The sequence below is a fragment of the Lagopus leucura genome, unplaced genomic scaffold (genome assembly GCF_019238085.1).
Source record: "Lagopus leucura isolate 7727_CA_CO unplaced genomic scaffold, USGS_WTPT01 Super-Scaffold_100027, whole genome shotgun sequence".
Classification (NCBI taxonomy): Eukaryota; Metazoa; Chordata; class Aves; order Galliformes; family Phasianidae; genus Lagopus; species Lagopus leucura.
Genome location: NW_024962278.1, coordinates 6112262 through 6137193, shown reverse-complemented (window position 1 = coordinate 6137193; position 24932 = coordinate 6112262). Strand labels below are relative to the sequence as shown.

Genomic DNA, 24932 nt, shown 5'->3' with positions numbered 1-24932 from the left:
TTTCCTGTACATGCTGCATTAAAATGGTAAACACGTGTGACTGATTCAGATTAATTGAAACACTTCTGGGAAGGGTCAGAATCAGATTTTACACTGTTATCTCTGGTTAAATATACTTGTCACAATGAAACCATTAAGTTTGATCCTGTATTAAAGTGACTGTATTAACAGCACTGACAGTTAGATACCTCTCTCTTGATGTTTCCATTATGCACCATTCTCTTCCTCTTATCTAATGTACTTTTAGGACCTCAAGAACTTCTGCTGAGGGACAGATATGGAGGAAATGAGTGCTGATTTTGCTCTATTGAATGGCTTTGCCTCTTCAGCTCTACAGGGCTAGAAATTCTTGTTAGTCACATTCACACCAATATTCAAAGAAGTGAAATCACCAACAGCGATGAGTAAAGTCTTATAATAGTATGAACTGATCTGCTTTACAGCTTTTACCACAGATGCATTTTGATAGGCTGGTAAGTTTGCAACTTGGAAAAAAGCAGAAGCAATACATCAGGCCATAGCTGACCACATGGAGCATCTAAAGGTGCATTTGTGCAGCTGCAGCTATGTATGCACACAGATACGTGTCACAGTATGCTGGATTTTAACAAGTCTCCCACTTCCACAGGAACTTCAGTCACAGCATACAAACCAGCTAGGTTAATACTAACTTGTGCATTTTTGTATGGTATTGCTGTGTGTGTGGAGTTACTCATGGACAGAAAGGTAATCAATTTTAATTTGAAATTAAGTATAGAGTATTGCTACACTATATTACTAGAAAACAACAAAAAAGCAGTATTTGTCAGGGCAGGGAAGAACTGAAATTCCTATTTATGTTAGTTCCAGCTTGATATTCCTGACACATGCCCAAAAACATCCAATCTCTATCATAAGGACTTCAGTGGGGTGTACAGTGAGCAACACCCATATACAGGACTTGTAGCAAATTCTGGATGTACACAAAACATCTCTGAAAACTGTGGGAAGGAGAGGTATTTTCTAATACAATGAAAACAACTATTCAGGGGCAAAGCACAGCAGTATGTACTGACTGTATGGAAAATCTGCATTCATGAGCATGAATCAGCCCAAAAGCTCACTGAGTCAGATGACTTATGTGTTTTTCATAGTTGCAGCCCTGACAATAATTACGTATCCCTTTTCCTGCCTGCCTAAAGAAAATTCCCATTTCAGCTTGTTAATAAGCACAGATTTACGTGTGAGAATGAAGCCAAACATGACTAGCTTATTCTGCATATCACAAGAGTCGATACACTAATAAAATGAAATCTACAAGTACAAAATGTATAGAATTTATCTTGCACAGCGCTAAATATCTTTCTTCCAAACTGTTTTTTATGAACTCCAGAAACTACCACAGATCACCAATTTTGCTGCTTTCTTCAGCTTTTGGCCTTCTTTCCCACAACCGCAATTCTCTTCCTTTGAAAAATGCACACAAGACACAAAAGTTGTGCTCAACAGGTTTACTCAGACTGGACTCTTAAATGCTCAAGAAAAAGGCACAGATTAAAAGAGACTGTGATGACTCTTTTGAACACAGCAAATGGGATTTTGTTTATAAGAAAAAAAAAAAAAAAACTGCAGTGAATTATATGGGCTGAAAAATTCAAATATTCTTCCCTGTTCCTAATCATTGGCCTTCATTAAAATGGAATTTAAATTAAATTGTATAAACATATGAAATAAAGTCTCAGTATTAGGAAGTTTTTTCTTTTGTTTCACCTATGTACAAACCTTAGTATACAATTTTTACTTTTCATTATACATTTACTACATACTCTTTCCAAGCAGAGTAAGAGCAACTGCAAAGTGTGTGTTTCAAAAAACCGCTTTGCATTCAGAACGAATCCACCTGCTCCCATGGCGGGCAGAGCCAAGCAGAACCTTGAGATAGAAATAGAGGAGATGACAGGGGATCCGCTCAGATGTAATCATCCTCGACCGGCTCGCCGTTGACGTCGCAGTAGTGGATGAAGATAGCCACCACACGCTGGAATACGCCCTTCTTCATCTGGCGCAGTTCAGAGATCTCCTCTCCTATGGTTTCCATACAGATGTCTGCAGACAGCTGTCCTTTCCTCCGGGGTGCGTAAATAGTAGCTGGGGAAAGCGTAAGAGTGAAAACCGTAATCCTTCCTGTTATGGAATTCATAGATTCATTTTGCCTTCCCCTCCCCTCATTTAAACTGTTCAATAGCTCTAATCCTCATTTAGTATACACTAAGTCTCTGTGCCTGTAGGTGAAGGGAACCTGAAAGCACAACAAAGCCTTCCTCCTGAGACTTACCTGACATGCTTTCCGGATCCCTGTTTCATCAATCACTTAAATGTTGTATAAACAAGAGTAATTAAGGATGAAGCAACTGCCTTTTTTATGGCTTTAACACCCTATTTATGCTAACTACACCTTTTAAATGAATACATATCATTTTTTGACATTTCAGACTGCGTACTGAACTGCAATCATAGAGTTTATGAATCAGTTTTAAAAAATATTACAGAAATGTATAGCCATGACTCATCCTCTTGAGGCTCATCCTCTTTGAAACAGAGCTAGATACTTACATCTGAAACCACGGCAGTTAAGAATACTTCTAAAGAAGGAAATTCCAAGATTTTCCTAGTTAAGTAGTAAAAGAACGTATTTATCCCTGCTACTGAACAAGCTTCTTATTTGAAGCCCTAGGAAGTGTCTCCTGTAATATTTCACAAGACAAGCTCCTAAACAGAAAGAGCCTTACTTCATCCTAAACTCTAACCTACATCTTCTCTGTTCCAGCGTTTTCAAGTCAAGTTCTTTCCTTATTTCTCCCAATGCTTTGTGAATCTCACTCCTCTCTCTGTTGGACTTTCTTTAGCCTACCTTTACAATTCAAAACACCAAGCCAGAAGCATGACTGAAGCTGAGCTCTGACTACTAACACCAGGAAATTCCTGAGAACTTGAATTGCTAGATCTACACATCACAACATTAGTTTTGTGTACATTTAAGTGCATTCACTCCAGCTAAAATATTACCCTTCTTTGTTTTGCTGCTTGTTCAAACTCTGAACCACTGTACAGAACTTATTCTGCTGAGACTGCCCACATTATTGATGCTGCCCACTGAACATTGAGTTAATTCTTCTGGGTATGACACACTCATCATGTTTTCAGGCTAAACATTACACTGCTTTTCTGATTTGTCATAACTAGGAGTCTCCAAGCTGCTCAATCCACTCTTGCACTACTATACTGTCAGTCCCCCTTCTTGTCCAGCTCTCAACACTTTTACAAGTGGTTATTTATAGCCTACAAAAGTAGGATAAGAATTAGAGAACAAAAATAAACAACAACAACAAAAAAGGAACACACTGTCAGATTTGGACCAAGCAACAAATTAGAATTCTTTGAAGCTTTCAACAAAAGACTGCTCACTTCTCTCATCGTCCTCAAAGTCATATCTGGCGTAGCTGTTTGGCTCTGCTGTCCTCAGTGACCTCAACCATGGGAAGTCAGTAATCATGGAGTAAGGGGCACCATCCACAATGCCTACAAGACAGACAGGATGAAGATACAAGGGAGACAGCAGCACGCCTGTAGCATCAGCACTCTCAATGCAGAAACATCTTCTCAACATAAACTTCTCCACTCTGTGCTAAAGGCCTTCCACTTCCTTCACAACAATGATTATTAATGTCTCTTACAATGTGATGCAATCAAAGTTACTTATCTGAGCAAGAGAAAGAGCATCAACTTTCAGGTCTCTACAGACACACACCTTCTAGAGTGTAAATATCTCGTCCCCAAGGGTACTTAGTGTATTTCTTCAGGTCTTCTTCAGTTCGTGTTGCTTCAGGGAAGAACTCGTATTTAATAAGCTCTCTAGAGAGATGGATGAAAAGATTACAGCCAGTATTGCTTGGAAATGTGAAGGGAGGAGGAAGAAGAACCAAATGGGAAATCTTACTGCATAACCTTTACTTTAATGAGCCTGAATCCATAGAAATGCTCCTCTAAGACCTTCACATAAAAACAGTATGAAGTCCCTTCACTTTTGAGTAACTATGGAGAATACGTCTTGTTTAGATCACTGAGTTAAGGTAACTTTGACACATAGCTTCTATCTCCAAAAAACAACCCATCATAATTGCATCTAAACAGGCATTCAAAAATACATTTGTTCTTTTAACCATTTTAGTGACAAACCTGGACAACAGAAACACAGACTTAAAGTATGTGGACAAAAGCCATTATATACAATTGCCTGCTGCTGCTGGGAATTTCTGCTCCTCAGTAACAAAGTGAAATTGACTGTACATCATCTTCTCCAGAAATGTTATTTCTTGAAGGAAATCAGTCTTCTCTCTTTTTTAAAAGACAAAATTTGGTTTCCCATTTGAAAATATCTCTCAACCACCCTGACTCCTTCAGTGTTAAATTGCGTTACTACTGCATGGAATGGAACTAGAGAATTCTACAGTATTTTTCATATGACCAGTTTTATTTAATCTAAGTTTTTTGTTAGCTCTATCTTAACACTGATATTATATCAATACACCATACAGAATTGAAACTTCACCAGCCAGCAAACTAAGGTGGTTTTTTTTTTTTTGTTGGTTTTTTTTTTACGTTGCAACTGAATACTACAAGCCTACAGCTAACTGCAGCTTTGAATCAGGACTGACTGTATTTTCCACAAAGCCACTGCAGGACAGGTACTCACTGGTTAATATTTGCTATCGTGTCCATCCAGCTCCGAATGCGCACCTTGTTGCGGACGTTGGGCGGGTTACTGAACTCATGAATTATGCAAATATGGTAGGGATAGGGGCCACTAAATATCTTCTGTTCAAGAGTCAGTGTGTCCACCTGTGAAAGCAGGCAAATAAAGACTTGTAACAAAGAGATACAAAGGAATGCGATTTTAGAGTCAAGAGCAGACATCTATAAAATCTCCCAAACTCTGGGGGACAAATTTCAACATCATACATAATGCAATACATGAGTTAAACTTTCCTAGCACAGCTTTGCCAGTGACAAATTCTTAAGGAATGTGGTGGGATATGGTATTTTCTGATGAGTTTTTCCAACTCCAGTGTATATATATCCCTCATAAAACTATGTAACAGTCTGAACTACATTCACTTGCTCAGAATTGTCTTTGGTCCAGTTGTTTTCAATAGTATTACTACTCTCCTTTAAGATCTAAGACTCAAAGAAAGCTGGCTTTGATACCAAATCAACCTTCCCTTGTTGGTCAGGAAATCTGACCCACACATTTGCATTACGTTGCATGAAATCAGGAGCACCACTGTATAACACGGAACATCCTGGCATGAGTACAAGTCAAAAATTAGTCTGGATTCTAGATCAAGCTCTATTATTTGCTTGTTGAAATTATATCAACAAATCACTAATGCCAGTGCTTTGTTCTCCTATGAGTAATCTGAGGGAGAAAAAGATGGCTGCCAGCATCAAAACTTTATTCTAACATTGTTCAGTACCAAAAGAGGATTCAGCTTTCAGCTTTACAGCAGTATTCAAAACATTAATTGCTAACAGGACATCAGTAAAAGATTTCAGATACCTACACCTATGTCATGCTTCTGCTTATATGTAACTACAAGCTGTGTTAGTAGCATCTAGGTTCTTAAAGTTACCTTTAGTTATTCAGTTGGGAATTAATTCAATGCATCATGATTTTTTTTAATATCTTGTAATGCAATGACTATTGGAGATATTAACATTAAGTCTTAAAATTCAGTATCATCCAAGTTCCAGAATCTGCAATAAAAGCCTTGATGGGACACAATTTTAATAAACAAGTTATTGTAGCATCCACATTTCTTTTATTAATTGAAAAACAAATGAAGCCAAGAGAAGAGAAAGAATACAGGCAAAGAACTTCAGCTCTGTCTGTGATTGAACAAGAGAAATTGGTTGGATACCTGCTGCATTGGACGAAGGTAAATGATACGGTTTCTTTCTGGTGGCATCCTGAGAATCTGATCTAGGACCTGATCCATGTTTAACTTCTTGCACTGGGCGTAGTCAAACCGATTCACAACTGGTGCATTTTCTACTTTTAAGTGTTTCAATACCCGGCACCTTGTAGCTATAAACAAGCAAATGAAATTATTAAAAGAATCAAAAGAAAACAAGAAATAAACTACTGAAAAGGCTTTCTCCTTTCAGACATCTTCAAAGCAGACTGTTTCAAAAGAAAGCAAACAAATAATGTAAGTAACAATTACTGAAGTAATTTGGATATCTGGCAACTTAAGTATATTGAAGAAATACAGCATCTGTTAATTTCTTCCATGTTCTGATCAAACTTTTATTAAAGTCCATGTCAAATTCAATCTAGTACCCTTCCCTCCTCCTTTGTTTCTTTTTACAAAGCCCCCTGAAACTTTCTGTGTATCCTCACAATTGAAATCCAACAACTTATAAATCAGATCCAATACAGCGCATTGCAGGGTAAAAGAAAGCTATTTCCTTTCTAGTAATCATGCTCATGTCATCAAAATCTAGTTAAAAGTTAATTTATATTTTAAGAAGTATTCTGGAATAAATGAAGAAATAATTTCCTCCTTCTCTGTTACACAAAGATACTTCATCTCAGAAGAAAACACGGTGCTTGTGTCCATGTTAGAGAAAACAACAGATGACACAACGCTTCACTGCAGGACTAGTCATACAACCTGGAATGTGAATCTAATGCATCTTAAGTGCCATAATTTAAAATAGATTTCTATCATGACAAGAAGGAAGACATCATCATGTCAGCTAACTAATATGTGGAAGCAGGAAGAAATGAGAGAAACAACAAGGTGCTTTAAAAATCATTTCATCAGCTTCCAATTGTCATGTTATCGCTCTCTTCAATAAGTATCTCTGTCTTTGTAACTGTCATATAATTTCAAGTGTTGATTTTCTGATACTAATCTTTATTAAATCTGTTACAGTTTGTAAGGAAAAGAACATTCAAATTGAGATGCAATAATTCTAAATATCAGTTTGACTTGTAGCAAAGCAGCAACGGATTAACTTGGCTTCCTTCAGAAACGTCTAATGATCCTAGATGGAGGAGACAGGCATAACATCAGCTACACACCATGTATGAACATCATTTTGGGGCAGTCTTTCAGTACCAAATCTGTTATTCCACAATTGGTCAAAGTGATTCCAACAAGATTTTTGGATTTCAAAGTCAGTACCTGTTGAAAACAAACAAACAAATCCATAATAGGTCAAATCAAATCAAATAAGCTGCTACTGCCAGATACACAAAGATACTAAGGACATACTAATCAAAATGTTACAACTTGGGTTCACAGGCATTTGAGATGACTAGTCACTTAATGGCAGAAAAAAAAAGACTTTCTGCTGACTAGCAACATCACAGAATGCAAAAGAATAACTTCACAGGATAAAAAAATAAAAGAAAAAAAAAGATTCTCATCAGAAAACACAGTTTCTATCAGATAATCTACCACCTATCAGTTATTTACTTAGTAAGAAAACCCCCAGCTTGCAACATTACAATTGAGCTGGTATTTCTAGAGTTAATTACATACACCATGTTTCTTTTAACAGCAGTAGCCTATGCTGTCATTTCTAAAATCAAATGTCAGAGAAGAAAATTTCCCCTTGCACATCACGGACAGTATGGGAAGGCAGGACTTTATGCAGCACTGTAGCTGTGAGCATCTCAGTAGCTTCAATTTTAGCTTTAGCATTTACTTTGCTCTTCTCAAGCCAGCCCAAGTATCACTGCACCCAAAACAGAATTTTCCTACATACAGACAGGACCACAGAGAACAACATCTAGTCCTAAAAGAAAGACAAGTCTACGCTACTGTATTGTTGTTCGTGAGCACCCCCAACTGATAAAAACTTGTAGTGAGTGAGGAAAAACATCTTACTTGAACATGATCATCCTCAATAACTGGGTCACTTGTGCTTGTGGACTTGTCAGCAGTCCTTTTCCGCTTCGTGGTTTGCCTTGGCCTTGGTTTGGTCACTTCTGAAAGCAGAGAACCAGAACAAGTTTTCCTCTGTTTACATCTCAAGAGAACAGAGGCATTTCCTAGGTGAAAATATCCATGAAGAACACATACTTTTTTTTATACAGCTAGATCAAAATACCTGTCTGTCCTGAAAAAAACTATGTATCTTTTCTTTGCACCAAAACACTTCCAGTACTTGAAGGGAGCATATAGGCAGGAGGGGAGACAACTGTTTAAGTGGGTTGATAGTGATAAGACAAGGGGGAATGGTTTTAACTAAGACAGGGGAGGTTTAGGTTAGATATTAGGAGGATGTTTTTCTACACAGAGGGTGGTGAAGCACTGGAACAGGTTTCCCAAGGAGGCTGTGGGTGCCCCATCCCTTGAGGCATTCAAGGCCAGGCTGGATGTGGCTCTGGGCAGCCTGGTTGGTGACCCTGCACATAGCAGGGGGCTTGAAACTAGATGATCACTGTGGTTCTTTTCAACCCAGGTCATTCTGTGATTCTAGGAAACAGACTTTCAAATTTGTTGCTCTGAATCATTTGTGTAGAACAATCTGGGGACTGGAGAAGGTAGGGGTGCTGTTTACAGATGAAAACACAGGAATCCTTAACCTACTGGTCCAAAATCACGGACAACGAGCCAAGAAAAGAACAGACGGCAGTTTGTTAAGTTACACTTGGTTCTGTGCAGCAAACAATGCTCTTAACAAATCCAGGAAACAAAATACCTTTACTGTTTTAAATAGTAGAAATAACCTCAAACTACCTGAAAGTTGGTTCTTTATAACTTTCAGAGTTTTTCCTGACATTGCAAACAATGCCCAGGTATAAAATACTCTGAGGTCCGCAAACTGCTTCATACTCTATTAAAATGCATCAGTTGTATCAAATTCCTTCTTGATTTAAAATACAAAGCTTTGAAAAGAATAAATATAATAATTAATTTTCTACGATTAACAGATCAAAAGTATCAATTATTTTACTAAAGTGAATCACCCTTTAACTTTTTTCCTTTGTAAAACAGATGGCATGCTTACAAAGGTTTATAATCAAGATAAATGTGCAGAATATTAGAAAATACTAACTATTCTATATCACTATTAACAATAAGAGATCATTATTAACATATGTAACATCATCAGCTTCCAGTACACAAGAACTATTAATTACAAGTGATACTCGGCGGGCTTATGAGCTGCAGAATTCCACCTAATCCTTTAGGGGAGCCAGAGGCTGAAAGATCTGATGTTAGGTAGTTCATGAACGAATGATCATGAAAAATGAACGATCATTCCCATGTTTGAGTTGAGGGTTGCTTGATTTGCTTTTGTTGTTTGTTACTTTTTAACAGTTCCCACAGCATTTACAGACAGGAAGCATTTCACTATCTACAACACAGCTCTCCAATTCTGTGTTGCATTGCTCAACATACAGCCCACGGCCTTACAGAAGGTTCAACACAACATTTTTAAGCTCATGAAAAGCTTGCTTCACCACGAATGAGAACTAACACACGTCAAAATGAAAAGATTCATTACAGGAAAAGTTGTGGCTTGCATTTTTACTGAGGTAAAAATCACTATTACACACCATATTTCAGCCAGTGGTCATTACTGGTCATAATGCTTTCTACATTTCACTGGCTTTGATGTTCAACTCATTCCACTGTTTAAGTAATTAAAAAAAAAAAAAGAAAAAAAAAAAGGAAAGAAAACTTTTAACTACCAAATATAGGTTTGTTACAGAATCTGAAAATCAGTTTGATTTATACCAGAATAGAGGAAAGCAGTGACTTTTACTGCACATTCCCAGGTTATTTATAGGAAAACAATTCAAACTCTACAGCAAAATAATATTAAGATCTCACTGACTTATGAAGATAGAGAGGAAATGCTGTCTTTTAATTAAATAATGCAGATTAGTCATAATGGAGCAAGGTAGAAAAAATATTAAATGTAAAAATAAGATCACTTCTTCTGAGATGCTTTCAGCCATGGAACGATTCCTACATGATTTAGGTTATGTTCACACTTAGCAACACCAAGTTAAACTGGAAAAACATAAGGACTTGCTGTGTTTGAATTATTCCATGTTACCAGAGATACGAATCTGCTACCAATCCTTTCTACCTCCATCACGTACGGGCCTGTTATTCAGTATGTTTCATGCTTAACTTCAGTATTACCTGTGGGTGTTGCTCTTGTTCAACACTTTCTCATGGCAGGACAGTAGTTTACTCAGAAATGAACACTGTATATAGGCCATACCTGACTCTGACACCAGAGGGACATGTGACAGCTTGCTTCTAGCTCTCGTCAGCGGCCGGCGAGGATATTCTTCTTTATGCTGCATCTCACAGGTTTTCTGCTGTGAGCCCACGCTCTGCACCCCACTGGCAGGCCCACAGGCACTCCCACTAGTCCTCTCACCACTTGCCTCTCGAGGAGACCCACAGTTCGGCAGAGTCCTAAGTGCAAAATCTGACCCAGTGCTGCTCCGTCCACTCCTGCAGGCACCACTGGTGGATGGGCATTCCCCATCACAACACCCACTAGTCCTCCGCTGCGTGTCCTGTGGCTTGTAGCAGGAACACCTGGAACAAACAGAGGTCTCCTCAGTCTCTCTCTCACTGGAACCTTCACTTTTACAAGGTGAGCAGACACACTGCCTGGATTCATCTGCAGCTGTTAGGCTGGTGCCAGCACAGTGGCTACTAGCTGTCTGTGCACAGTCAGGGCTAGGAGAAACAGCACTGCAGGAGCTGGATGATCCTGTTGATCCTGTTGCATTACCACAGCTCGGGTAAGAATCTTTGCCTTTGTTCCTTTCAGGCATGTCACTTGCTGCTTTCATGTCTGCTTTAATCTGCTCACTTGTTACTTGACAACCTTTCTCACAGCTGCTTTCCTCCATATGGAACTGCTTTGCCTGGCCCACTTGGCTGGCACTGCATCTCTTCCGCAAGGGTGTCTTGCCTTTACCACTCACTGTAAGTTAAATATCAGAAAACAATGAGACAACCAAATACACAGTTCAAATAAATACTGAGTGCTGGCTACTCTTTTAGGCTTCTTAAAACAGAATGTAGCCTAGAGTACAATAACAAATCCTGTCATGACCATTATGCTGTTCACAACTCCTTCAGATGTTCTGTGAATTAACACTAATTTGAGCAGTCGTTCAGTTTCTATAAAGTCTTTCAGCTATTTCTGTAGTGGTGTGCTGGTGTGCCTGTCAGTAAATATGACACGTATTTGCCAGAAGGGTTAATATTTTGACAAACCAGCTAACCAGTTGGTTAAAAAGGCATAACCACAGAAATATGAAAAAAATTATATGTTTTTTAATTATAGGTTTCTCTTTTCTTAAATATAAGGAATAAATCTGAAGAATTAAATAATAATGTAGATATGACAAAAGTTTGTTTTCAACAGCTATCTTTAGGTCCCCTCCTAGGCACAAAACACAGTGTAGGTAGGTTCTAGATATTTCAGTTTACAGATGAACAAAGAAACACAGTGAATAGTGTACAAAATCACAAGGAGAACCTAAAAATCTACTAACTTATTTCTCTCAGCTAATTACACTAAACTAGGCCCCCCAGAATATTACTGGCTCTGCAGAAGTTCAATCCAATTGCCTCTAAACGCTTCTTGTTTTCTACCACAGATTATTTCAACTCCCCAAAGGGAACCGACGTCTACATTGTAACAATAGCCCTATACAGCCTCATGGAAATGTGCTAAAATGACGAGAGAGATTAGGTGTAAGGAGTATGATGACTACAAGAAGATACTTGTTTCATTGCAGCTTTGATTCTTCCTAGGTCTTACAGAAACCAAATCAGTATCAGACCAGTACATTTCTCAGTCTTTCACAATACAGGACTCCCATGCTAATTGCTTAGCTAAAAACTCATCAAGTCTTAATACCACATGCACTTCAACTGTCAACTACTTATAATTTGACTTTGACTTCCTCCTTTCTTGCATACATATGAAACCACTTCACTTAGAATAAAAACTACAGGAAATAGTAAGTCATCTGTGCTGCTGGAAAGACAGCATGTCACACAGTATCAGACACAGGACTCAGAATTACTGCCACAGCTGCACATATTATAGCTGTAAATTCTGCAAGGGAGGGAATGCCCTTTTCTGCATCTCTCTATAGTTGCCACACTACCACAAAGAGCCTCTGACTCTTAATAACATGTATACTAAAAATAAGTATATACATACACATACACACAGTAATCATGAGCACTGTTGAGAAGTGGTGAACAGAGTACTAAATGTAACCCTGAGAATTCTAAAGTTCCTATCAAACTAAAGTTCACCTGGAAGCATCCCCTCCCTCCAGGACAATTCCACAGGTCCTGTATGAACCAAAAGATGGCCACAACTGTCACTTTTATTATTTTTTATTTTTAAACCAGGAGCAATGCTTTGGCAGGGGAATCATAAATGCAAAAGAACTGCAAATTTGCCTTCACAGACATGCTAAATTACACACACTTGCAAATAAAGAGTGGCAGGTTTCTGCCTGCTGAGCAGTGCAGCACTATACTTCTGATTTGCATCTGTACAACAACTACATGATCAGAGCTCATAGAGAGATGTCCTTGCCTCTCTATTCTTTACTTATAATAAGGAAGAAAAGTGGAGGAGGCAAACAAACATGCATGCCTTTTACAAAGCTGTAAACAAGACTGAAAAACTGAAGAACAAATTTTGCAGAACACTGTCCAGCCCTCACCCAGCTGTTCCACACCTGAAGGTTCTTTAGTTTCCACTGGATCTCTGGTTTTCTCTTCTCCATCTGAGTAATTCTGTGCAATGTTGTTAGTGATGCAGGCTCTTGTTCCCATGCTTTCTTCCTCATCCTCGCTGTCTGAATCATGTACAGTAATAGGTGCTGCTTTTACAACAGGTTGAATGCCACTTGGTCCTGAAAACAGAAGAACCACAACAGTTCAAGTAAAAATAAGAGAAGAGTGGATTAAAAGTCTGAAGAACTTCTAGAACTCCTTGAAAAAAATTACGAGAGATGAATTTAGTTCACTTTAGCCATCTCATTCAACTTCATCACTCATTCTGTGGCTCCATCATTGAAAGAAGCATGAATTACCAACCTTGAGTATAAATGTATATTATTAGTTACCTAATAACAAAGGCAGAAGAAAATTGGAAATTGTAATACAGACTTTAAAATAGACTAAATTTCTTCACAGAGATAAGCTGTGCTAGCAACATAATTTCAAATGTACCAGATATTTCACCTGGAAAAAAAAAATTAATAACCAAACTTACACTGAAGTACTTAACACCTTGAGAGGTGATACCAAAAGGCAGTTTCTTACCAAAAGCATAGTTACCTGCTTGCTCTTCATCAACCTCCATAGGAACAACAGCCTGGCTGTGAGCAGGGACATCGTTGTGGCCCTGTCCAGCAGCCATCCCTTCTTCTGGTGCCACCTCCTCCATCTCATTTAGTGCTGAGAAGATTGAGGTACAGTTAAAAGAAGGAAATAAAAGTAACAAAACCCATGGAGAGGAATTCAATCAACACCTAGCCAGTCAGTCACCAAGAAATACATAACAATTGCCTTGATTTCTTCACAGAGTCTCAAATTTGCACACTGAAGTCCTGTAAAGACCTGTTCTACTTAAAAGAGCCCACAGCAACTTGTTCTACGTTTTCTAGCTAAAGTCCTAGTCTTTTTTTTTTTTTTTTTTTTTAAGTTTCAGTTTTCTCCCAGATTTTCCACTCTTCAAAAGTCTTCTAACATTGCAATGAGTAGTGTAATCAGAATTCACATCTTCATTCCTTGAAATGACATCTGTCTTCACTGGTAAAGCTTAAAAATATACTATCGGACACTGTGACACACTACTAAGCCCTGACCAGAGAAGCCTGGAAAACACCTCACACCTCCATCCATGAATGAGTATCACACTGAAGTTTTACACTGCTAACATCAGTACTGCCTCAAGTCATTGATTTTTAATGTCCCTGCATCAGTTTCTAGATACAACAGGGAGATGGCTTTTATCAGAGGTATCAGCAATGTGCAGACAGCACTAAGAAAAGGTTAAAAAATTACAGTTACACACCAGGAATTGTAAGGGTTTTCAATATATATGTTCTCTATGACTCTAGGTAAGTAGCAATACAAGCATACTGACTACCCAGCAGGGTTCACAAAGATCAGAGATTACCCTCAGCTGCAATCTGCTGCCCTTCAGCTTGCCCATCCTGCCGCAGCTCATTCTCCTCATTTTGGTCATTTGGATGTTGATGGTTGTTGTGGTGGATGTTGGGATTGTTGTTATTTTGGTGATTATTGTTGTTGTCATTGTCATTGTTAGAGTTCTGATTGCTGACTAGGGCAGATGAGACACCGATTCCTGTGCCTGCACTTAAGCCCACACGAGCACAGCCCTAAAAGCAAAGAACAACTCTAAAGCTCTGAAAACATTGACAGATTACCTCTGTAATGTACCCTACTGCTATGAAAAAAAGCATTCTGACAGTATACAGAGACTAATATCTATAAGAAGAGCTAGTAAATTGTTCCTAATATTTCCTTATGTTATACACTGCAAAGGTCTATCTTAAGTTTGGCAATCCAGAAAACTTTCCTTTCTCTGTAAGGATCCTAATGAAAGGAAACTCTATAAACGATAAAATCTTAACTTACTGAAATATGTCATATGCTACTAGATGATTTACATCAATACAATCAGCAGGCTATACAGTCTTCCTGGAACACAATAGCCTCAAGATAGAACTAACTACCAAGGATCACGTTTTCTGGTCACATGATCATATGGTATCATAAATGCCACTGTTTTCTCTGCAAAAGCAGCACCACTCTCCCTAACAAACCATAATAACAGCAACTGCAAACCTAAGTAATTCGGTCACCAAGCTATTCAATTTAATTACTAAAACTTTTAGAAGCATGCCTAACTGCTAGAGTTCACTGTATTTCTAATGAGCAGGCAAAAAAAAAAAGCAAATTAATTCCCCAAAATACACACCTTAGGAGGCTCACGGAACATCTGGTCCAGAGAAATAAATTCTAAGCTTGGCAGTAACTCAATGAACTGACTGAACGAATCCAGCTTTATCGCGTGGCATCGCACCAATGTGAGGTCAACCAACCGGGTCCATCTTGAATGATCTGCAGAAGAGAAGAGATCTATTTCCTTAAGAACTCCTATCTCATTTATTTCTCACTGTCGTCTTTCCAGATTTTAGAGTAGGCAGTTTGGTTAGAGTTTGGTGTCCCATCTGACTGTTACCAGCAACATTCTGGTTCCAAACCACGCATCACCTATCGTACTTACGACAAAACAGAATAAGCAGTAGTATGAGGATAAAAAAAATCTGTTCTAAAATCACTATGGGGTTTTCATGTCGTACCATCCTTTGAATTGCAAAGAAGAGCAAAACGTTAAATCTGTGGATGTTCACTTTAGTTACATTGTATTATCCTGCGTACAGTTCCTGTGAGTAACGTCACAAGTCATTTTATTATCTTCTGGTCATTACTCAATGATTGCACAAAATAAATTTGTATCTTCATTTCTAATTCACAGCACATCAGTACTGATATTGAAAAGAACCCTAATCTGTTTCTCACTTTCTCCCTGGTACTTCAGCAGCTGAAATATACATAAAATCCAGAGGGCCACAGGATTTAACTATCTTTCCACCACAAGACCTGCAAGGATGTGCATTCAAGAAGGTTAAAACAAAAATATGCACTCTTAAGATACACACATAAAAAGTAGATCATATTGCCATTTTATATGTTAAAATACTGTACTCTCTCTTGCCTAGCAGTGCAAACACTTTCACATTTGTATACAGAAACTATGCATGGAGTCAAAGAATCGTTCACACATTTACATTTCAACACTTTTTTTTTCCACCTAGTACCTCATTATTTTGCTTCTTACTAAGAGGATCTTATTTCTTAAAAGTTAAGATTTAGCATGAATTGCTCATAAAAATGTGAGCTATTCACACAATATTTCTAAAATTTCAGAAAGCGTGCAATACCTGTGATCCAATTATTTGGGTTATGTAGATGTGGGCAGTTGTAAATGACCAGATACTTGATGCAAGAAAAAACCTCATTTACAGCTTTCATACCAATATCTGTAATAATTCCTGGATTTTCAACCACATCAGCCAAGCCATACTTCACCAAGTCCCCATTTGTCATTTTACCTATGGAAAAGACAGTAGAAATAGTGGTAAACTTTAGAAAACTGCTTTTCACAGCACGATGTTCTAATTCCCTATTTCAGTCTAAATTGCAAAGTGGATCAAACAATCACTTCAGCTGAATAAAGCTGAGACTTTCTAACTTCAATGAGCATTTCAAGAAGTGAAAAAACAAACAAGCATTTTGTTGTATGAGATCAGCAGCCTCATTAAGGGTAAACTAAAATTCTTTATGATCACTCTTTAGACATTGACTGAACATTGACATCAACTCTTTTAATCCTTGTATCTATCAAATAATTTATGCATATTAAAAATGCCATACACTGTAGTAAAAACTCATCAACATATCCTAGATGAAGAGTTTCAAACTGTGGAAATTCCAGTTCAGCCATCTTCAAAGCAGAAAAAACACCATCTTTGGTCAAGGAAGGCTGGATCCGCACTTCATGCAACCTGAATGCAATCAAGAATTATTCATATTATGAGGCATTCCCAAACAGCTGTCACAGAAACTACTCAAGAAGATGCACTCTGGTAGCACAAAGAAAATATCTCACCAATGGTAGGATTAAGAGAATATTTGTATCTTTATGGCAATTTTTTGCAGTTACAGGAAGCATCAGAGTAGCCAGACTAAACAGCACAGCACTTTCCAGACACAACATGATTCAGACACAGAAAGAACTCCAGTTATTTTAGCCAAAGAATACAAGTACTTATTCCTTAAACTTTTGAATGTTGTTCTGCTTCTTCACATTCTTGAACTTTACTACTAAGACACTTATTTTGAAAAAAAGAGGAAAAAGAAAGCTCTGAAGGGCCATACCTTCGTGCAGCAGTTATGATGAGGTAGCCAAGATCCACTTCAAGTGCATTCTTGCAAGCTCCCAGAACTATAGTGTGCAAATTCCTAAAACCACCTGACAAAAAAACATCATTTCATCACACAACCTTAAGCCTTCTACGCTTCTACCAGTGTTGATGTGACAAGAGAATTAACCAAATACATCCATGATTTTTAAAAAATCTATTTATTAAAATACAAGAGAAGCTTTATACCTGATCTCCAGCTATCTTCTACCACGTGCTGAATAAGTCCTCCAAGAAATGGAACACGGACCAGTTCCAGATGCTCCAGATTTCGGGCAGAAGCCAGGCCTGTCACTAGGGGAACATACTTCAGAGAATTTGTGGGTCCTACACAGAACAGATCAATGTTGGTAAAATATTGCTCACGTAACAAAATTAAACAAAATATCATCTTAAATAATTCAAAGATGTCAACAGAATTACACAGCATCAAATAACATGGAAAAAGATATTCCTACACAACACTTTAAATAAAACAACTCCTCTCAGATTTCCATTTGCAGTTGATAGCTATGCAGCTTTAACATAATTATTAGATTTGCAGTGTGCTAAAACCACAGATGAATCCCTCTTACCTGCACAATTTCTCATTACAAAAGTGCGTAAGCTGATACAAAGGAAATCTTTAAAAGGCTGTGGTTTAGTGAGTCTCACCCACTTCAAATAAAGGTGCCTCAGCATTGGGATACAAGGAATCTCAGGGACATTCACTCCTAATAATACATAAACAAAATGAAAGTTCAATTCAGGAACCACTTTTAAAAATGCATTTAAAGTATAAACTCCAGGATAAATTTCTTCAGGTTAATACTCTGACTATAAAAATGAAGCATTTTCTTTGTCACATGAAGTGTGATAAAAGCTGTACACGTTTTCAGCACAAGTCCTTCAGCACAGTTTGTGAATACAGTTTAAGACTTTCCCTTCCTGCTATTATATGTATTGCAACAGATATCTCAAAAAATTCCACAAAATCAAGTTTCCTCTCTTCACAATAATGACAATCTCTCAGAGTTTGAGTAAGAGTTTGAGAGTAGACTTTAAAAGACTTTAAATTCACCTGTGATTAAGGCAACACACATCAGCACTAAACACTCACCTACTAAGTGCAAAGTCTGAATTTTAGCTCCTATAGGAATTTTCAGCTTGTTCTCAGGAGGGATTGGAAAAGCACCGTTACGATTACGAAACTTCCCTAAAATATGAACTTGTGGCATGTATGTCCAGATAGCTTCCACCAGCTCTAAATGGGAGGTCTCAACGCCCTGGAAAAAAAAAAAAAGAAGTAAATGCTTAAGCAACAATAAGCATAAGCAATAACAGCAAGCAATAAGTTTAAGCAACGATATGCTTACTAGCCATGTAAATTTCTCAGTAACACACCAAATATAATGCAGTGTTATTTTACTGGACATTTGCAGTGCGACTTGTCTTTTTAAAAGCAAGAGGAAACACAGTTTAAACTCTTAGCTGGACTTAGCATCACCTGTGATTCCCACTGGCGCAACTAAACAAAGTACTTGTAAGCACTGTTCACTTGTATATATGGTCACAATTAAATGCTATGTTGTACAGCCAGATTTCAGTATAAACTCAGTAAATATGAATGCAAAATCTTGTAAGCCACACTTTTCTGTTTGGTTAACAAGAATTATCTCAGCTGTTGAAAGAATCTCTCTCTTGAATCTAACCACTCACCAACAGATTTGGACAGGCCTGCAAAGCCTCTAGAACTCCAGGAATGCTGAAAGCTTCGTGGCCACGAACTCTGCGTCTTTCAAGATACCTGGGATGAAGACCATAAAGTTGTTCAATGTCTGGCATCTTCCTCAGCAGCGTTAGGAAACTGGAATCAGTGAAACCTAAGATGACAACAACAGATTTGGTATTTGTGTAACAGCAGACACCCAGCTGTAAAGGGAAAGCCAAAGGTGTTGTCCTTTTTATATGGCAGTGTAAATTATAATGTCAAAAGATGTACTCAGTGAAGCAATAGCTTATCATCTGCTTCCAGATTATAGAAATTGTGATCTACATGCTTCTGCCTTGAATTCTGCAGGCTTGCTAAGTCTCCTGAAGGAGACTCCTGTGTGTTTGCATAGCTACAGGGCTAACTATGCCTTCGCCCGTTTCAGATGATGGACATCTGCAGACAGGCTCTGTGCCTCTATCTTTTCTGGAATCCCACTTACCAACTTATGGCTCAACAACACCCAACCAGATCAGTTGTCTGTATCTGTCACTATTCACCACAGCTCATAACTCCCCAAAACATGAAACAATTTTTTTAAAGCAAAGGATTATTTTATTCTAACATAAGACAACATATAAGAGGGATTTTAAAGCTGTAAATTATCTCTATTTACATCTGTCTTAGGTTAGGTGCAATCACGTACCTGATATCAGTCCTAATGCATCTAACTGCAGATTCTCTAAGTTTTAGAATTCACTTATTTTAGCTCTCACCCCCAACAAACTTCAACCAAAATTCTAATACTCACAGGGGTGACCTAAGTTGCCAAACTTATCTACTGATCTGAAGATAGCTTGACGTGTGACATCAAAATTTATTTATTCTTACATTGTAAAGTGGTGGCAGATGAGTTGCTCTCTCATTCCATTGTATTTTTTCCTGCCTGCATGCAAAGAGACTCTTCTTGGATTAACCCTTGGTTTAATTCCCTTACAATAACCAGACAAAGACAGATTGTATTTATAGACTGCTACAGAGAATCCCCATTTCAGCTACAGTAGCATCCAACATACATATATATACACACAAACTTGAGGAAGCCACCCAGACCTCACAATCGGACAAAAAGAATCCAAAGCCTAGCTCCTGTTACTGCTTTTGAAAATTCACCCTGTACATGTCAGTATAAACAACAGGACAGCATGCACAGCCAGTTTTGCTCAACACCACTTTAATGCCAGATCTTGAGTGAGTGCACTACTCACCAGTGGGCATGTATTCCCACCAACGGCCTGCACATAAATCCACAACCTTCACTACTCGCAGATAAAGAGTGACTGCTTCCTTCAGCTTCCGGGACAGGCATTCCATGCACATGATATCCTGCAAGGGAAGGTACCTTTGGGAGAGGAAAAAACACCCCTCTGATTTATCAAATGTGAATTCCTTCAGCTTCTTCCAAAATAAAGAACATCTCAAGGATGGCTACATGAATTCATACATTTCTAACACCTAATAACATTAATTCAAACAGAATTTTCAGACAGCACTCTGTGAGATTTGGCTGCAGAGAAAGAAAGACCAATTTTTGATACTAAATACAGGCTATTTGAGGTACAAATTGAACACTAAAGCAGGGACGTGTTTTAGCTCTCTAACTAATACTGTCAACCAAACCATTAGCCACAATAATTTTTTCACAGTTTAATCAAAGCTATTTTCAGTTTCTGGTACATACTATCACGTTCAAACTGCAAATATCTTGTGGGAGCTATTGTTTTCAGAGAACTTGTCACAAAAAATGCTATCTTTCCAGTATAATTGGCAGGGTGAACACCTTGCAGGATGGCTGTTGCAAATGAGGTAATATACTCATCCAAGTTCCCCTTTGTAGGCACTGTGAAGCAGATACAATTTCAAACAAAGCCTATCAGCTATGTAACACCTGAGATACATATTTCTGCACTGAAATAAATCTTTAAGCACTTGTCATCACATGCTTGTGAACAAAATTAAATCACCCTTTTTGTTGTTGTTTCTCACTTATTATACTATTCATCACATTCACAAGTTAACTTTCAAAGTGTCTGAATGAATTCTGCAACTGAAAGACTGATCCCTGACCCTTTCAAATTCAGTTTTTATCCAACTCTTCACACATACTACCTCAATACTTTCTGAGCAGTTTGTGACACAAGTATTAATGGAGGTGAGATTAGAAAACAAAACAGAAAACAATATAATAATAAACAATAAACTTGATTTCTGAAAAGCTGCTCACCTAAAGATGTGGCAAAGCACTTCATGGGAGAGCTGGTTCATGTAATCTTTTGGCTCATCAGCTTTGGTAGACTCAGAACCTTCTCTGTTCACCGAGCACGGTTTCACATTTTTCCGCCTGGGACCCATATTTGCAATGATTTCTGAAGAAAGGAAATGTTCACGTTACACAAATTGAGTGCAACTGAGAGAGAAGGCCTGAATAGAGGATGCACCACCTTAAGCTTACTTTCTCTAAATAAATAAATAAATAAATAAATAATAAAAAAAAAAAAGAAAAGAAAAAAGCAAACTGCAGTGCAGTTGAATTAACTGAAAAATAGAATTTTTTTTTTTCAGTAAGTTGTAGTTTGCCTGGTGTGTGAGGTTCACACATGACTTCCCAAATCTATCGCTACTCAGAGGAAGCGGAGGTGCAGGCGCCTCATTGGTGACAGCTCAGGACCTGAGGGAGCTGAATGGAGCATCAGGGAGAGGTCACAAGAGTATTAGGGAAAGGTTCTGCCCAGAGGCACAGGACAGGCTCCCCATGGCTGTGGTCATGGCATTGAGCCGATGGAGCTGAAGAAGCATTTGGACAATACTCAGAAATAAAGCTCGATTTCTGTGGGATTCAGCATGGAGCCAGCTGTTGTACTCAATGAACACTGTGGGGGCCCTTCCAACTTGGGGTATTCTATGATCCTACGAAACCAGAAAATCCTTTTGAGGAAACTGATAAAGAGGAAAATCGCCACAGGTTTTAGATCATCTCTTCTGTGTGAATAAAATGTCTTCAGAAATATCATCCACATACTTGTCAGTCAAGACAAATCACACCAAGAGATTATCAAACACCAACTAGAGATCGCCCAGTGAAACAGCACAAGGCCTCTGTCCAGCAGAAAAACAATTTTCCCTTTTAAAGAAGCCAGGCTCCAGATAATTCCTGAAAAAAGAAGGACTGTAAGAAGTGGCTGGCTCCTCTGAAAGGTTACAATGCTAAAAAAAATACTCAGGTAGCTTAGTTAAGGATCAACGTTGCTGAAAAGCTCAAAGATCTCGCTTCAGCAGCAGTGTGCAGGACATCCCCTCTCTGCTCTCTTTACTGAATTCCAGTGTTTGTGCTTATACTGCCCAACAGCACACACTGGCACAGAAAGACTGGAATAACAATAAAGTTTTATTTAAAAGCATTTATTCTAAGAAATAACACATAGCTGAAATAAATGTGAACTTCATATTAACAACAGAATAACTGAGTTAACATCCTATACAGACAAACAGCAAGAGAAATGTCTTTAGTTCTGCTGTTTAGCTGAGGAATGCTTTCTGCTGAGTAGGGCAAAACAGCTTTAACTCAGTAAACCTGTCTAACAGGTTGAATAGCAAAATTCAGTGGATGAGAGAAAACAAATTTAAAAAAATGGATTTTGGAAGATTTATCAGAGGTGTTTCTGTTACAGTGCTCACTGTGATTTAATACAGCACAGTACTTTTTATGACGTGCAAATGGCTCCTTAGCAGATAAACAAAGCACCTCCTGGTAATTAAAAGGAAAATTCTGTGTTCTGGAACACAAAAGATTCACACGCTGGCACAAAATGAAAATTTGAAACCATGACAGCTTCACTGTGATCTAACTGAAAAACATGTGCTTTTGAAAAACATGTATGTATCTCTTTAGACACTTTTCATTAACAACTGCATGGCTCATAGTTAATCTCATTTTCAATACTGATACTAAAGTAGCATAAATGGCAACTTTTGCTACTGAATTGCATGTAACATATATGTATCCCTGTGGATTGGCTGGGGCCTCTTCTGCCAAAGCTGAAAACTCTTAAGTGTGCTGCCCGTACACATACTGCATTTCTTTTCAGTGCACGCTGGGAAAGTTCAGGGCGTTTGCAACACTGCACTGTTTTTCAGCTTCAGAAAGCCTAAAATTGACTTCAAACTACTTTTGACACCGAGTTCTTATGAAAAGAAGTATTGCATGGATTCCAAGTGAATATCACCTGATCATTCAATTTGCACAGAGCCAGATACAATGTCAAAAAATCTTGATTAACAAGCAGATTCAGGAGTAAAGTAGAGAAGTATTTCAAGTGCAACAGCATAAAAGATGACAGACTGTGATCTGAGGGAAGAGGAAGATATTAGCAGATCAGCGTGAAAGGGAGAAGTCTAGAAAAATCCAGATTTAAAGGCAGCAAGCACAACTTTCTCTGATATTGGGCTGTCGCTGCACTCGGCTCCTACCAATAAGGAAAAAGAGCCTGAATCTCTTATGCAGCAGCGTTCTGCAGAACGCATGCTACTCCAGGTCCCACGCTGACAAGTTAAAGGTGCACCTATCGTTCTGTGCTGCCAACTCGACTCAATTTTCAAAAATAATTTAAAAAAAAAAATCATGAAGCAGGCAAACGAGCTTGGTTCTTCCCGGCTAAGCTGCTGAGGGTCACTTTAAGCCGAGCAGCTCCTCATCACAGCCGCCCCCAGCCGGAACGACGAGGCCCACCGCCAGGGGAGCGGAACGAGCCGGAGCTGCCGGGCCCCGCAGCCGCGAGCGCTGCCGAGACACCACGGAGGAGAGCTGAGCTACGAGCAGCGCTCGCTCCGCGGCGTACAGCTGATTTCGTGCCGAGGTACGCGGATACGACGGCAGATTCCCTCGCCGCTCTCCCGCAGCCAGCCCCAGCGGGCACCCTGCGCCCGCCCCGGGTCCCCCCGCTTTCCTCAGGGCCTGTCACTCCGCGAGGGTCCCCACGCAACAGCAAAAGGGGACAGAACCGCCGCGCCAGGCCCAGGCTAGCGAGGGGCTGAGGACCGGGCGGACGGCTGCAGCTGACGGACCCGCCATACCTCCGCCCGCCCGCCGCCCCTTACCTGCCCCTCAGCGCCGCCCTGTTATTGTGCCCGCGGGGATGGCTTAGCCCCGGCAGGCGCTTCCTGCGCGGTCCCTTCCGCCAGCGCCGCCGCGCTTCCTGTCTCGCTTCCGGTCTGGGCGGAGAGCGGCGAACCTCGTCCCGCCCCGCCGCCATCTTTGCGTAGCAGCGAGGAGGTGGAACTATGCCGCCGCCATCTTGGATGCGTCCCCGCCAACATGGCCTATCGCGTGTCGCGCGCCGGGCGCCATATTGGTGGTGGCTGAGGTGCGGCGGCCTGCTCCTCCCTCCTCATTGAGGTGCGGAGATCTAAATTGTGTATTTCCAAAGAGATGGAACAGAGGAAAACAGAGGAAAACTGTTCTCATGCAGACAGCTGGCTTGACAACAGCAAACAAAAATGTGTAGTTGTGCGTGTGAGGTGGTGGGGATTAAAGCAGCCCACACAGCACCAGTGCCTGTTGAGAGGAAAAGAAGGCGATTTATCAAAATTACACCTCAGCCCACAGTTCTGTATGAACTGAGAAGCGATTCTGACTGCGCTATCTGGCTGTAGCACAGCCCCAGGAGTACTGCTAGTTGTCCTTGGTAAGCGTTGGTGGAAGTCTGCCGGTCTGCATTTAGCTCATCATTTACAGATTACACTGAGTACTTCTTGCCCTTGTTTTCTGTAGCTTTTCTGCTGCTCTTCAGTTTATCTGGGAAATTGAAGAATTTAGCCATGATAAGCCCATACAAAGCAACCATCTTGCACGTTAGAACCTCTTATAAAAAAATAAAGAGATAGTCTGTATGTGTAATTAATTGCCACAGTCATTTATGAACATGTGGTCACATTAGTGAGTTTTTATTTGCTTGAGTGCCAACCCATTCTTCCTTATGCAAAACAGCTGAACACAGTAGGGCCTTCTGACTGCAAAGCTACAGTCTTATTTTTCATGTATTAAAC

General features: G+C 39.3%; 1 protein-coding gene across 4 annotated transcripts; it reads right to left on the bottom strand.

Moving 5' to 3' along the window:
* Positions 1–1930: 1930 nt before the first annotated feature.
* Positions 1931–24090, bottom strand: FBXO38 (F-box protein 38). 4 transcript variants are annotated; one of them, XM_042880655.1, is made up of 23 exons: positions 23985–24090; positions 21115–21256; positions 20099–20232; positions 19722–19776; positions 18839–18926; positions 18240–18405; positions 17716–17853; positions 17330–17467; positions 17097–17190; positions 16593–16723; positions 16100–16270; positions 15073–15215; positions 14248–14470; positions 13404–13523; positions 12800–12976; positions 10294–11013; positions 7938–8038; positions 7127–7229; positions 5958–6124; positions 4733–4878; positions 3788–3891; positions 3445–3558; positions 1931–2127 (listed from the first exon to the last, which is right to left on the bottom strand). In XM_042880655.1, the coding sequence occupies exons 2-23, from the start codon at positions 21240–21242 to the stop codon at positions 1949–1951; spliced, it is 3540 nt and encodes a 1179-aa protein (XP_042736589.1). In that variant the 5' UTR covers positions 21243–21256; positions 23985–24090; the 3' UTR covers positions 1931–1948. The 4 variants fall into 4 exon arrangements, with proteins under 4 accessions (XP_042736589.1, XP_042736588.1, XP_042736591.1 ...); XM_042880654.1 differs by lacking the exon at positions 19722–19776 and having other exon boundaries at positions 18839–19002; XM_042880657.1 differs by lacking the exons at positions 19722–19776; positions 23985–24090 and having other exon boundaries at positions 21115–21200.
* Positions 24091–24932: the final 842 nt, after the last annotated feature.